The sequence below is a fragment of the Gorilla gorilla genome, chromosome 3 (assembly GCF_029281585.2).
Source record: "Gorilla gorilla gorilla isolate KB3781 chromosome 3, NHGRI_mGorGor1-v2.1_pri, whole genome shotgun sequence".
Taxonomy (NCBI): Eukaryota; Metazoa; Chordata; class Mammalia; order Primates; family Hominidae; genus Gorilla; species Gorilla gorilla.
Window position 1 is genome coordinate 10,516,225 of NC_073227.2, and position 14,144 is coordinate 10,530,368.

At 45.1% G+C, this 14,144-nt stretch overlaps 1 protein-coding gene across 11 annotated transcripts in view; it reads left to right on the forward strand.

Annotated features, from left to right (window-relative positions):
* The window catches only part of NSD2 (nuclear receptor binding SET domain protein 2), a 110,561-nt gene that overhangs the window by 67,477 nt on the left and 28,940 nt on the right, over nt 1-14,144 (forward strand). For 6 of the 11 annotated variants that reach the window (XM_031010396.3, XM_031010397.3, XM_055384349.2 and 3 more), the window contains 3 exons: nt 592-716; nt 11,986-12,117; nt 12,972-13,095. In XM_031010396.3, coding sequence (XP_030866256.1) covers nt 592-716; nt 11,986-12,117; nt 12,972-13,095 — 381 coding nt within the window. Of the gene's footprint in view, nt 1-591; nt 717-3,275; nt 9,739-11,985; nt 12,118-12,971; nt 13,096-14,144 lie in introns of those variants that run through there. The other 5 variants (XM_031010398.3, XM_063705047.1, XM_055384354.2 and 2 more) reach the window with 3 other exon arrangements.

The window sequence follows — 14,144 nt, forward strand, 5'->3', positions numbered from 1 at the left end:
AGTCATACCTTCTCCAACTCTTAATTAAAAGGAAAACAAAACCCTGGGGAGGAGAGTGAGGGGAGATTGGCAATGGCTCTGTTTTTCTTGTTTTGCATGAGGTGCTTGACTGGCTTTTAAAAATCAGTTAAACAGACTTTAAAAAAAAAAAAGACATGAGCAATTGGACATTTGAACGCTAGCTGATGATATAAGAGCATTGTTACTTTTAAGTATGGGAGTAGCATTGTGGTTATATGTAAGACTTTATGTTTAGAGATTTGTGCTAAACTTTTTATGGATGAAATGATATGTCTGGGATTTGCTTCAGAATAATCTGGCAGGGGGACATGGAACCAGGTATGGATAGAGCCACGCTGGCCCCAGGTTGATGTTTTTGGGGGCCAAGTAGCGAGGACATGGGGTTCATTGTACAGTTTGTCTGCTTTTGTTTATGTTCAGATTTTTCCATGATAGAAAGTTAAGCCAGAAGGACAAAGGAATTCAGAAGATTCATCTTTAGAACTTCACTTATTTGAGGGGTAATTTTTAAGCAGTAAAAAGATCAAGGGTTTATGATTTGAAACTTTACAAACCAAAATTATTTTACAGCAACGAAAAATCTGTCTGATGCATGCAAACCACTGAAGAAGCGAAATCGGGCTTCCACGGCAGCATCTTCAGCTCTTGGGTTTAGCAAAAGTTCATCTCCTTCTGCATCCTTAACTGAGAATGAGGTAAAATAATAATAATAACGATAACCATGGCATTGGTATGAAGGCCATTTAGCTGCCCACGCTGCAGTGTGAGTAATGCTCAGACTTCATTAGCACAGCATTGGTGCTCACTGCCAGTGCAGATGCTTTAGGGCCTCTTGGCTAACTCAGATTCATGAAATGGACAAACAGTGCACTATGTTAGTTTATTTGAGCACTTTTTATACACACGCACACAGTGTCTGTGTACATGTACAGATATACTTCAGTCTTGATGCAGTTTCATAGTTCTTAAAATCTGTCTGAAGAATGTTGTGTTCTGTGTAGCCCTCACACTGTAAGAGTTCACATGGAAGTAAGTCTGCGTTGGTTCTGAAAGGGCACAGTGTCAGTTGAGCTGACAGATACTGGGTGGGGTGGAAGGCGACTCACACACCACACCTGATTCCTGTTGCTTCCAGACCTAGGCTCATGGAGGAAGCCAAAGATTTCTTTGTTCTCATGCATTTCATGGCTTTGGTCCTTTAAATTCTGGCACATTTTTAGTTACTTGAGTGTTGAGGTAAGTCAGAACTACCATTGTAATATGACTCCTGTGTTCTGGACTTGCAAAGTACATGATAGCAAAATAAAGCCATTTGGGGCTGCTGCCTGCCATCATTGTAACATGACACTTAGACTTTATTATCAAACCTAAATTTTTTGCCGTTGCCAAAAACAACAAATAGCCACAGAATGTAGGGTGTGACACTTTTTTGTTCGGAGGTAGTTTTGGTTTCCTGATTTTTAGGGATTACCTTCATAGAGCTTTGGAGTTTTAATTTCTTGTTATTTGGTTCTCCGTGATGCTGTTTTTCTCATTGTAGACATGGGTCCTGTTTTTGTCATATTTATGAGGAGATGATAACTGGGGGCCCTTTTGGAACAGGGTAGTGAGGCAAGGGCTGGACAGGCCCCTTACTCTTGCTGAGTCAGAAGGCGGCACTTCTGGCCAGGTCTCTGCCATGGTCCCCAGGAAGGATGGGGTGTGCCTCAGTTGTTTCCACTCATTAGAGGAGGGTAGGCCTTCCAGTGCAGGAAGGTCAGAGAGCTAGGCAACCTGTGCGGGGCTCATAGAGCTCTGCGGCTTGCCACTCTGAATCCTTAGCGACCACTCCTCCGAGTGGGATTTTCTGCAGGGACTCAAACCAACTCAGTGGTGGTCGAGACCTGTTCACGGATGGTGGGACTGGTGCTGCTTTACAGTTTGATGCGTGTAGATAATTAAGCATTTTGTGACGTTTGGACACACTGGAGAAAATGCAGTAAGAATTATTTACTGAAACATCTAGGAGCTTACTGAAATATGAAAAGGCAAATTTTATACAAATTATTTTTCCTTTTTCCTTTCTTTCTTGTCCAAGTTCAGGTTAAAATCTTAGAAAATTAAATGAGAGGTCATTTACAGTTCCAAAGAAGAATATTAAACATTTTTCACTTAAGTTGAGATTTTTGCTTTAAAGAGCTTTTAATGAGTTTTTCTGTTATCATAATTTTGGTCCGGTTATTCACTTGAGTTGTTGCTTATACTGTTGTTAGGTACAGTAGACAGAACATGGAGCCTGCTGAAATCTTGTCTGTTATTCCTGATCCTAAGTCATGTATATCGAAGGCTTTGATTTAGAGTAATGCATGAGGCCAGTGTAGCAGGGGTCGAGGCCTGCCCATGAGTCAGGGGAGCTCAGTCTCCCTGGCCTAGGCAGTTGTTCTGACCTTGAGAAGACATAGATGAAGCATTTTATCATCATTAGACTTAAATTTTAATTCTTCAGAACGTCAGAAGTTGATAGGTTGTTAAATACATTTATATAATACATTAAATATGTGAAATTAATCCACCTTCCTACATTTTGAAGGTGATGCATAGATCCCATAGTGTGCATCATGTTCCTTATATGAAAACATTTAAATTACTGGGTCTTTTCCATTAAACTACTTTTGTATGGCTTAGATAAATCTTCCATTAGTGTTCATTTTTATAGAATTATGCTGTTAAAACTACTTTAGGTGAACAAATAAACTTGTCTATTATGTATTAACGCGACTGAACTACAGTAAATGTTTGTGATGTTTCCAATGCTGAATGCCTGTTAGCATATGAGGCAAAGTGTAGTGTTATAAAAAACAGCCTGTTGACTGCTGGGCCCGATTCTGATATGAGTTAGGTGACCATGAGAATTGCTGTTTGAGGTCCACACTGACACACACCCATTGGGTCACACCCCCTTTGCATGTTTGTATTTCCTCCCTTTCATCACATTTGTTTGAAATAAGGTACTTTCATAGGGTTGGTATTTCAGAACACTTTAGGTCATGTAGTTTAAATTCTTCTTGAAAAAGGTATATGTGATAAATAAAAATTTTTATTGGAATAATTATTACATGGTACTACATCACCCTGAGGAAGAGAATAAATTAAAATTACACACTTGCATGACAAAGGCCTGTGAAGGAATTAATGTGATTTAAGTGTTTTGTAACTTCATTTTTTATTCCTTTAGTAGAGCAAATTCTTATTTTTTTCGCCTTCACTGGTAACAGCTTTTGTGGGAGCCCACACCAGTCAAGTTGGATTTGAACCCAGCTGCTCTGTACTGCACTTAGAATGATGTAATATTCCAGGATGCTGCTGCAGGTGGCGTATCATCGTACACACTCAGTGACATTTCTATCACAATCATTTTATGGAAGATGTGTGATAATCTGTTTTTACTGGTATTAATAAACACATACAATGAAGAAAACAGATAACAAATTTTAAGACCAAGGTAAGATAACTAATCAAGGCCATTTAATCAATCACATTCATCTCATAATAGAAACACGTTCATATTCCAGTGATCAATGTAGATTTCAAGTTGAAAGGCAGACCCTTTAGTTGGGGGCTGTCCAGAGCTGCAGCAGGGCTTTGCACGGAAGGGGTGGCCCTGTTAGAGTTGCGTCTCCTCTAGTTTGTAACTTACTGGATTTTTGTGGAAAATATCAGCGTCGCTACCCTCAGAAACAAACTAACAGCACACGTTAGGAGGAGTCCTCATCAGCTGTTCTCATTGCCAATGAGATATATTCAGTATTGTAGATACTACACTAATTTCCAACATAAGAGGCAGGAAGAGTTTTGATTCTATCCTTTTTTACTAAACAGTTTTATTATGACACTAGATACAGTAAATTTTTAGAAAAAAATACCATTTACAGTATTATTGTGAACCATTTAACCCTTTTGATCCAAGGCCCCAGACCAAGGGGATACTGTAATCAGGTTATGTACACCAACCTCTGCATCAGTTGCTTCTATAGAGCATCAGCCCTCATGTTTCATTGTCTTAATGTCGGGGAGCAGCCTGGTGTCCTGCCCCAGGTGTCCGCATTTTTGCATGGTAAGGAAAAGGCTTACTTGCCCTTCAGCTCATAAAAGCAGAAGGTGTGCTATTCACAGTACCATGCGAGTAGCCCACAGTTCATTCCCGGCAGATTCTTTGGCTGTGTTTTATCTTTAATGAACGTTTCTGACTAATATTTTGTTGTAAACCATTAAGTAATGTAACGCATGTAAGATGCTTAGGGTGCCTGGCCAGGACTCCGTGGCTTCCTGTTGTGACAGTAATAATGGTTATAATAATAAAAATGATAAAATTGCCATCATTCTATTTTTATCCAAAAGTATAAATTTTGCTTTGGCATGAAAAATGGTCCTCTTGACTGCATTATGCATGCGAGGATGAAATAAACCTAGAAGTGGCCGAACACTGGATTTGTGTGTGTGGCGCTTCAGGGTGCTGGACTGTATGGCTGAGGGCTGGTTGGGTTGCTCTATTGGCTCTGCTCAAATGTTGCAGGATACATAGCCCCAGAGATGGTCTAGGAGCAATCTAAGCTGTGTTACTCCAAAGGACATGAAAAAGCTCAAGAGTAAAATTAAAATTCTCAAAAACCCCACGAAATTTAAAGATGGGGAAAAAAAGATGGTATAAAAATGGCTCTGGTTCAATAAGCGGTCACCCAAAGTAAAGACTCTACCTTGAAAGGCTTTTGGTGAAAATGAAGGGATTTCATTTGAAATTACAGCATGATGAATTTTGCATGGGTGGCCAGCCAGCTAGCCCATAACTGATAGATGCATTAGAAGTCAGCCAGCGCATAGGTGCTCCCTCTATATTATGGAGAAAGCGAAACCCTGCAAATGACCAAATGGTGTCCAAAGACCAGCATGACATTGGCATCAGCTGAATACCCAGGGTCACATGGGGGAATGTGGACGGGAATGATAGTGTTTCTCAGCGGGGGGTGGGGTGACATCGTTCCCTGGGGACATTGGGAAGGTGGGCAGGGGCAAGTGAACTCAGCACTCTGCAGTGAGAGGGACAGTCCCATGTGTGGCAGCATTGTCCCACTTCAGATGCCAGGAGTGGGCTCATCATAGAGGAGCGGAGTTTTCCGAGAGGACCATCTCCTGGTTTCCTGAAGGAGGTGGGTGGAAACGGCTCTCGTTTGAAAGAACTTAGGGAGGACCATTGGCTTGCCAAGAGTACAGAAATTCATTATGCTACTAATTTAACGTGGAATTCCTTCATTTCATAAGAACCTCAAAATAATGGTGATACATTCTAGCCTTAAGACATTTGAATTGCCGGTTGTTGAGGTGAATTTTGTTTGTCATACATGGAACCATTTTAGTCCCATTTGACTCACTTCAGACCATCTTCCACACACTATGTCTGTGCCTGGAGAGGGGAGGTGGCTCTCCAGTGTAAAACTTGAGGCATTCACAAGAGGTGAAAACTTGTCAGAATATATAAAAGCTTAGATTGTAGCTGTTCTGAAAACGTAAGTACTCCATTGTAATAGGGTGGCATCTTCAGGTAGTGCACGTATTGGCAATAGAGGTCCTGAATTGTTTTTCTAAGACTGATCTGAGAGCCATTGGGCCATAAAGCCTTTATATATCTGCTTCTAAAATTGCCCCACCTGCTCTAGATGGATCTTTGGGCCTTTCCTCAGTGTTCATGCAAAAATTAAATGTCTTTTTTCAGCATACTGACTCCAGGTGTAGTTACATCTCAGTGCTGTCTTGAGTATACATTTTATCTCTTATACCTGTATCTCCCAACTAGAAACAGCTCCAGTGTTCTTAAGAGAATGTTTCTTAAAACCAATAGGAAACTTAAGCGAGGTTTCATGACACAACCTTTCATGTCGTGAAAGGCAGAGGGTGACTGTGTGTGATGTGCAGAGTCCTCGGACAGGAGTCCGGGGCTCCTCTGTCCCACTGCTGCTTCTTGAGTGGTGCTTAGAGGATCTCCGAGAGGTCCCCGCAGCTCTAGAGAGATCTGATTTTGTGTTTTTTGTTTAAGTACTTCACACAGAAGCCTAGGTAGATTTAAAATGGGGTGCTCAGGGACTGGGGAACAAGATGGGGGTGGGATGGGGAGATGGGCATTTGGAGAGTCTCATGTAGCTGGAGACGTTAAGAGCTGAGCACACCACAGGAAAGGAGGGAGGATGCTGTGTGAGAGCCATGCTGTCAGGAGCAAGCTTGCTGCTCCTGTGCTGCCCTGGCCCTGGCCTTGCTTGCCCATGGTGTGTGTCCAGAGGTGTGTGTGAGGCTGCCAGAACAAGTGCTGGGTCTGTCACAGAGAAGTTTAAAAAAGAAAACTAAGATTATAAATTAGCATCTAGTTCCAAAACCAAAAAAAGTGCCTGTGGATGTATATAAAATTAAGATGATAAGAAAGTGCTCCTGAGAAGGCTCTTGCCAGAAGCCTGATGTGAGTGGGTGGCACCTGTGATGGCAGGGCTGCGAGCTGGGCTTCTGTCCTCCTCTGTGTCCCGGCATGGAAGCCAGTATAAGCATTTCCAAATGAGGGAAGAATCCTTGGCTTGTTTGATCCAGTTGAGTTGAAAGGGTTGCCTTGGCAGCAGAGGCTCTTCTGATGGCTGACATCAGTCACTGCATCTGGGCCTGAGACGTGCATGGAGGGCTGTAAAGCCACGGATTCCCCTCGCTGGAGAGGCTCCTGTCTGATAGCGGTAGATGAAAAATAAGGTTGTTATGACTTTGGCAAGCTTGCTTCATGTCTTTTTCATTTGACTTACAACACACTTCTCTAACATCTAGCCCTTTTAAATTTTTAGTTAATTTCAAAGCTTCCTCTGGCCAGGTAGACTTTTGTATACAGACCAGGTGAGAGCCCTTTTGCCTTAGTGTGAAAATGTAGCATTTTATGCTTTTAAAATCAATAGATTCATCACCTTAGTTTTTAAAAAAATCTATAAATAGAGTAATTGCTGAGGTTTGCGGTTTATCTTTGAGATTATAAAGCTAAATTATAGTCTTTTGCCAGAGAAACTGAGGTAACTATCATTAGAAAAGGTTTCTTAAAATACTCACGAAGCTGTTATTGGCTTCTTAACTTCTAAAATTTGGGGGGTCTTGCATTTATTTATTATTTATTTATTTATTTATTTAGAGACAGAGTCTCACTCTGTTGGCCAGGCTGGAGTGCAGTAAGTGGCACAATCTCGGCTCACTGCAACCTCCGCCTCCTTGGTTCCAGCAATTCTTCTGCCTCAGCCTCCCGAGTAGCTGGGACTACAAGCGGCTGCCACCACACCTGGCTATTTTTTTTTGTATTTTTAGTAGAGACAGGGTTTCGCCATATTGGCCAGGCTGGTCTTGAACTCCTGACCTCGTGATCCACCCGCCTCACCCTCCCAAAATGCTGGGATTACAGGCGTAAGCCACTGCACCTGGTGGGTCTTGCTTATTTTAAAAGAAATATTCTGATTCATATTTTAGGACTTTTTGTCAACGAAATTGGTTTTGATCCCTTTGGGTACCATTTTTATTGTTTTACCTAGAATGTTAGAAATTACCACTAATTTACCTGGCAGTGATGTCAAATTGACTGTAATTAGCAGGTAGAAAATTATTTGTATTATATTCATCTGATTCCTATACTGGATGAGCAAGGGGCATGCTTCCTTTGGGACATTCTTACAGTAGGGTGTCTCTCCAACAGCCCGACAGGCCTCATCTTTTTGGTTGGATACCTTTGAACTCCATGGTTACGTGTTAGGTCCACATTTATGTTTTTTTCTAGCCTACCTGTAGTTGTTGGCCTTTTTGCATATAACTCTCGGGTAATATTTTGAAGCATGCTGACCATCCAGGCATATAGTATTTTCAAGAAATGACTGAGGTAGGGGTGGGGGTCCTGGTCCGGCTGATGGGGGTTTGCTCAGCACTGTGCCAGTGGAAGCAGGTGTATTGTGGGCAGTTTTGTCATTGTCTTCAAGTCCTTCGCAGACAGTGCACAGCCTGCTGTCTGCAGTCGGCCAGACCAGGCTCCTCCCCAGCACACTCCCTGTGGGATGGCCACTGCTCAGGACACAGTGGGACAAAGTTGGGTTGATAGGATATTTTAGATTCATTTTACCTTTGACAAGGGCGGGCCTTGAATTGGGAGCAGCAGCCACCTGGCCTCACTCTGGCCACAGGACACTTGGTCCTTGCTGCCACCTGCTTGGGGCTATGTGGCTACGGCTACACAAAAGCCTGTGCAGGTTAGAAGACGACTGTGGTGTGCAGTGGTGCTCTGTGAGTGGAGACTTCCTCTGTTCTCAGAGACTCACCCCCAGCCCTGACCCTAGAATTTAGGGATAGCCAGGAAGTTTCTAGTTTGTGTAACCTAGAAGGGTCACTTTAATAAAAATTGTTATGAACTATAGTATTTTAGATGATGAGTGACTTATTTTAATTCCACTTTAACATTTTACTGTGCTGTTAACTTGGAAGACCTGTTTGAAATTAGTCTTGATTTCACACTCATTTAATCTGCTGAGCACAGGGCTGTTGTCATTTGTAAACGCAAACACTGTGGAGGTACTTCTCGCCATCAGCTTCCTTCTTTACAAAACCATCACTTCAACATGAAAATTATGTCAGTTTATAGAAATATTTATTGTTCAAGGTCTGTAATTGTATTTCGAAAACGATGTCGTATTCAAGTTGTGAAGGGATTTGTTTTGTCAAAAAATTAAAAACTCAATGTGTATGACGCCACTCTGAAGAGTAGGGGAGCGCTTTGCAGTCACAGAAGGTGGCATCTGACTGCAGCTCATACAGGTCACCCTGAAGGGCCACGTGCTTTTAGCAGTTGGCTGGAATGTGTTCACTAGGTTCCGTTATGTTTGGTAATATCATCTTGAAAAGTCCCTGTAATAGATCAAGGAGACTGCATTCCCTGCCCTGAAGGAATGTATTTCTAAGGCAAATAGGCAACTTGGTACTATCTTATTCTGAGTAGAGAGTGGAGAAAGTATTTTCAGACTGAAGAAAACTTTGAAAAGTCAGGAGCTAAGCTGCTCGGAGCTCAGTGCCGCAGCATGGCTGTGGTGGACGCGGGAAGCAACGGGAAAGTTCTTGACAGAGTCTGTGTCCCCTCAGCCCCTGCACTTTTCCTTTCCAAATGCATCCCGTTGGATATGGAATAGATCGTAGATGTTGTAGACTGAGATTTGGGACTATGTTGGGACCGTACAGGTGAATGTGCCACCTCCACAAATGGCTTCTCCGAGTGAGTCACGTCACCTGGTGCGTGGAGGTGGAGCCTGCGGCTGGAGTAAGGCTTGCTGTGGGACGCCCTCGTACTTTGCTCTCCTTGCGGGTGGTTGCTGAGCCGAGAGCATTGGATCCTCCCCGACTGTGGCTAGTTGTCTGTCCGGTGGCTGGGAGGGGGTGTGGTGGGAAAAAGTCGGAATCTCTGCAATCTGTGTCATGGACTGTACTATTGTAAGGTCTGTATTCTGTATGTGGGTCCCAGACCCTGATCAGGAAATGAGCCTCATGTGTGTCGTTAACATTTATATATTTCCATTCAAAATATGTATTCAGTGTTTATTTCCTCAAAACAGACTTTGTTAATGTAGGAAATCTCTCCAAGTGGAAACGTGCTAACTTTTTCTGTAAATCTGAAATAAAAGGTGCTGTTCCTTCCTCTGACCCAGGACTGCTTTGTGTTTTCTGTCTTTCTCTCCATGCATTTTTTTTCTCATTTTTAAAGCTTTTTAAGTTTGTTCCACCACGTTAAGGGAAGAGCATGGGTTGGTGGATAGCGCTGGGGCTCTCTCGCCTGAGCCATGCAGAAGGCCCCTTTCTCTGGGCCTTGGTTCCCCCATCAGATGGGTCAGCTTGGGCGACTGTGTGGGTGACTCTCTGAGTGGGGCCCCAGACAGTGTGGCCACTGCTTCCCCATGCCCTGTGCTCCCCTGGCTCCCCCTCCAGTCTCATCTCAGAAGTGCTCAGGTCTCCACTGCTGAGTCCATATCTGATGGGCTTGTTAAATTTGAGGTTTGAACTCAGAGCATGTCAAGTGGCCCTTTGTGGGTGTTAAAGAGCAGGATGTGCGCTATGGCTCCTGCAGGGCCCTCCTGGCAGCCTCACAGTGACAGAGCCTTAAAATGTGCACTGCTCTGATTAGTGTTCATGACGCTAGTCCATCTTCCTGGAAAAGGTGAGGAAATCAAGATTAAGAGGCTGCGTTTTCTTTAGACTTTGTGCTGTCAGGAGATGTATCTAGTGAGAAGAGAAGAGTGGCTCACATCTGTCACCACCCACAGTCACCAGTCAGAGCCGACGGATGCCCTTGGAAAAAGCCCACTCTGGCTGGGTGCGGTGGCTCATGCCTGTAATCCCAGCACTTTGGGAGGCCAAGGCGGGTGGATCACGAGGTCAGGAGTTCAAGACCAGCCTGGCCAACATGGTGAAACCCCATCTCTACTAAAAATACAAAAAAATTAGCCAGACTTGTTGGCAGGTGCCTGTAATACCCAGCTCCTCAGGAGGCTGAGGCAGGAGAATCACTTGAACCCAGGAGGCGGAGTTTGCAGTGAGCTGAGATTGTACCACTGCACTCCAGCCTGGGCGACAGAGCAAGACTCTGTCTCGAGAAAAAAAAAAAAAAAAAGCCCACTCTAACACTACTCTGAAGTCAGCAAACACTTCTCTGTTAGTTTTTAATTTGTTTTTCTTCCACCGCTCCCTGCAATGCCAGCTAAATGTGGAAAAGCTCACTGCTAAGGTCACAGGATTGGTCAGAGTCCCTGGTGGGGTTGGCTTTTATTTTTTAATATGGCCCAATTCCAATTTCTGACTTTGTGTTCATTGGCAAACAGCAAGCCGATAACATAATTACTTGTTTTTGTGATGATTGAGGTGTACAGGAAATGTAGTTTATGCTTTTGCTCTGTTTCATCTCCAAAATTCAGTGTTCAACACTTATTTACCTAACATCAAATAAAAACCAAATTTTTTAAACACTTGATTTGACAGACAAGAAGATTCTCTATTTTATTCATTTAAATATTTGTTGATGTTGCTTGTCAGGTGAGGGTGAAATGCTGTGTACATGAGGGTGAGGCTGTATTCAGCCTGGTCTTCAGTGATTTCTATTAAATGAAGGGGGGAGAGAGGCAGAAGAGATACAACCTGCGAGCCATTCCACTCGCTCAGGGATTCCATGCCTTTATCCCAGGCCTTTTACCTGGACTCAGATGTGAATCAAGTAGGTAGATTTTACCTTGCCTTTGCCCACCTCACTTCTCTGGTGGGGAGAACAAGTGAACTGTGAAATATCAGGACAAATAGGCAATGAGAGGAAGAAGAGAAACCGAACGGTCAGCCTGTGGTGTGAGTCCGGAAGACTCTCCTGACTCTGCACCCCCGCGTAGGCACATACTTCTGAAAGGACGCATGGTCTCCACCCCGGCGGCAGCTGGACAGCACGGTCACCTGATGAGGCTGACACTTACTTCATCCGTGGTTCCTTTACACATTCGTTTGGTGTTAGCATGTTTCTCCCACCTTAGAGTAGTAGAACCTGAACAGACTAGGTAAGAAGGGCCAAGATTCTTGTTCCAAAAAGCCTGTCTTAGTTCACCTACTAGAGCAAATTGGATGTTCATAACACTTCCTTCATTTTAAGGAATATGCCTCTTATATGCATATATATGCTAAATACTAGGTAGAATAAAGTCCGTTTTTGAATTTTCTACATAGCCTAATTGACAGGTTATATTATCACAAAAACCAGTTGATGTTGCTTCCACTGTGAAATCACTGGCGGTACAGGACCAGTGCTGAGAAAGCCTGGTGGGTGGTGGGGCGGGGTGGGACGAGCCTGCCTGCAGGGCATGGCCACCCGCTGTGTTCTGCGACTAGTGAACTGTCATCCGCCTCCTTCATCTCTAGGTCTCGGACAGCCTGGGAGACGAGCCCTCGGAGTCCCCATACGAAAGTGCAGACGAAACACAAACTGAAGTGTCTGTCTCATCCAAAAAGTCTGAGCGAGGAGTGACTGCCAAAAAGGAGTATGTGTGCCAGGTGAGGAGAAGGCAGCATCCGCTGTGTCCGTGCTGGTGTCTGACCGGGGCCCCGGTACGCAGAGCGAATTTGTAGTGTCTTTTCTCTTCCCACCAGACCCCTTCCCCAGTCTCACCATCACTCACTCATCTCTGTTTTGAAGGGGTCAGACTGACTCTCAGTGGAATCCTGGGATTGAGTTGTCTCCATTAACATCCATAATTCACATGTAGGATGAGATTTGTATACACATCATGTAATCCACACACACACACACACACACACACACACACACATATAAAGTTCCTGTTGGAAAAGGTGAGGTGCTAGGCCTGTTTTAGCTTCACTGATGACATGTACACTGGTCAGGCCAGGCTGTGGGCTGAGGGGGCCATCACTAGACCTGTGTGTGCCCACAGGACCCCAGCCAGGCCACCTACACTGTGTGCTTCAGTCCCACCCCATCTGTCAGCTGGAGATGGCATGGGAGCTTCCATGCCAGGCAGTCGATGCATGGGAAGTGTGATGCAGTCAGCGTGGCACGTGCCATCTGGATTAGGGTGCCTTTGATTTCTGTTGATTTTCAAATCTGATTTGAAATATCTTGGATGTATCCTTCAGGGTTGTGATCCTGTTACTTCCTTTGCCATTGCTGAGGACTGGCCTCTTTCTGTAACAGTCATCTTGTTTTAATCTGATACTGTATTTGTACATTCTGTTTGGGCCAGACGTTTGCCCATGCATGTTATTATATATCCTTGAGTAGCAAAATGGGATTTTCTGCCACTGGAGACAGAAGCAGACGGCTTCCCTTGCGGTAAGAGGTGCAGAAGGGACTGCCGGGCGCTGCTTACCCGCCTGCTCTGCCCCCGCAGCTGTGTGAGAAGCCGGGCAGCCTCCTGCTCTGTGAAGGACCCTGCTGCGGAGCTTTCCACCTCGCCTGCCTTGGGCTTTCCCGGAGGCCAGAAGGGAGGTTCACCTGCAGCGAGTGTGCCTCAGGCAAGTTCCCACGGGCGGGCAGCTCTGCAGCCTGGCCGGCCACCTGCTCCTGCAACCCCCTGCACCAAGTCCTGCCCCGAGCTGCCTGCAGAGGACAAGCCCCCTCCCCACCCCCACCGCCTGGCGCTCTCTGGAGCTTGTAGCCCACAGCTGGCAGGTGTACCTACCTCTCAGTAGCTGCAGGGTTTGCTCTGATTTCAGTCGTATGTGCCCCCTTGGTACCTTTCCATCAGTTGGCGGGCAGGGTGGCGGGATGATAGGTCATGGGCTTTTCATCCCATGGGCTGGCCTGAGCCTGTGCTATGTGTGAGGCGGCCACCACAGGGCACTGCCGCTCAGACAGTGCGGCATTAAGAGTACAGGTAACCTGGTTGGTCACCGAACACTGAAGTCCATAGGAACATGGAGTTCTTTATGAAGACACAGTGTCACCTTGAGCCTCAGTTTCAACAGAAAGAACAGCTCCAGGCTTGTCCTGGGTTGTCAGTGCTGTTGTTCTGCCTCCATGTTACTGCATCAGGTGTCACCCGGCACAGTCTGGGGTCTGTGAGGATGATGAGAGGACACCTGCACAGCCGTGGCCCTTCCTGCCTACTCACCGGGCCCAAGGAGTCTCGTATCTCACGTCAGAACACTTCCTGGGTCAGGAAGACACCTGGAGAGTTTCCCAGGCCATGGCAGCCCCACAGCAGCACCTCACTTATGGGAGTGTCTGTCTGCCTGCCCAGAATGATAAGTGACTGCTCCACCACTGGCCAGCTGCTCTCAAGGAGGAAAGGCCTCTTTTCATAGGAGCCCCTTCCTTCAAGCTTCTTGCCAGTTAGACTGGGCCTCCCCAGCCAGGCTGCCTAGTAAGATTCTCCTGTATTTCAGGTGAAGCTGGAGCTCAGATCGCAGCAAGGTAATCCTTGGTGGCTGGATCTTTTTGCTGGAGAATGCTTGGACTAGTGAGCAAGGTTGGAAACAGGGCCAGGTGCTTTAGCAGCGTGGCTGCCTCTGAAGAGGAATTGCTTGATTTTAGTGGCTCAGAACTGCAATTTAATTCTTGT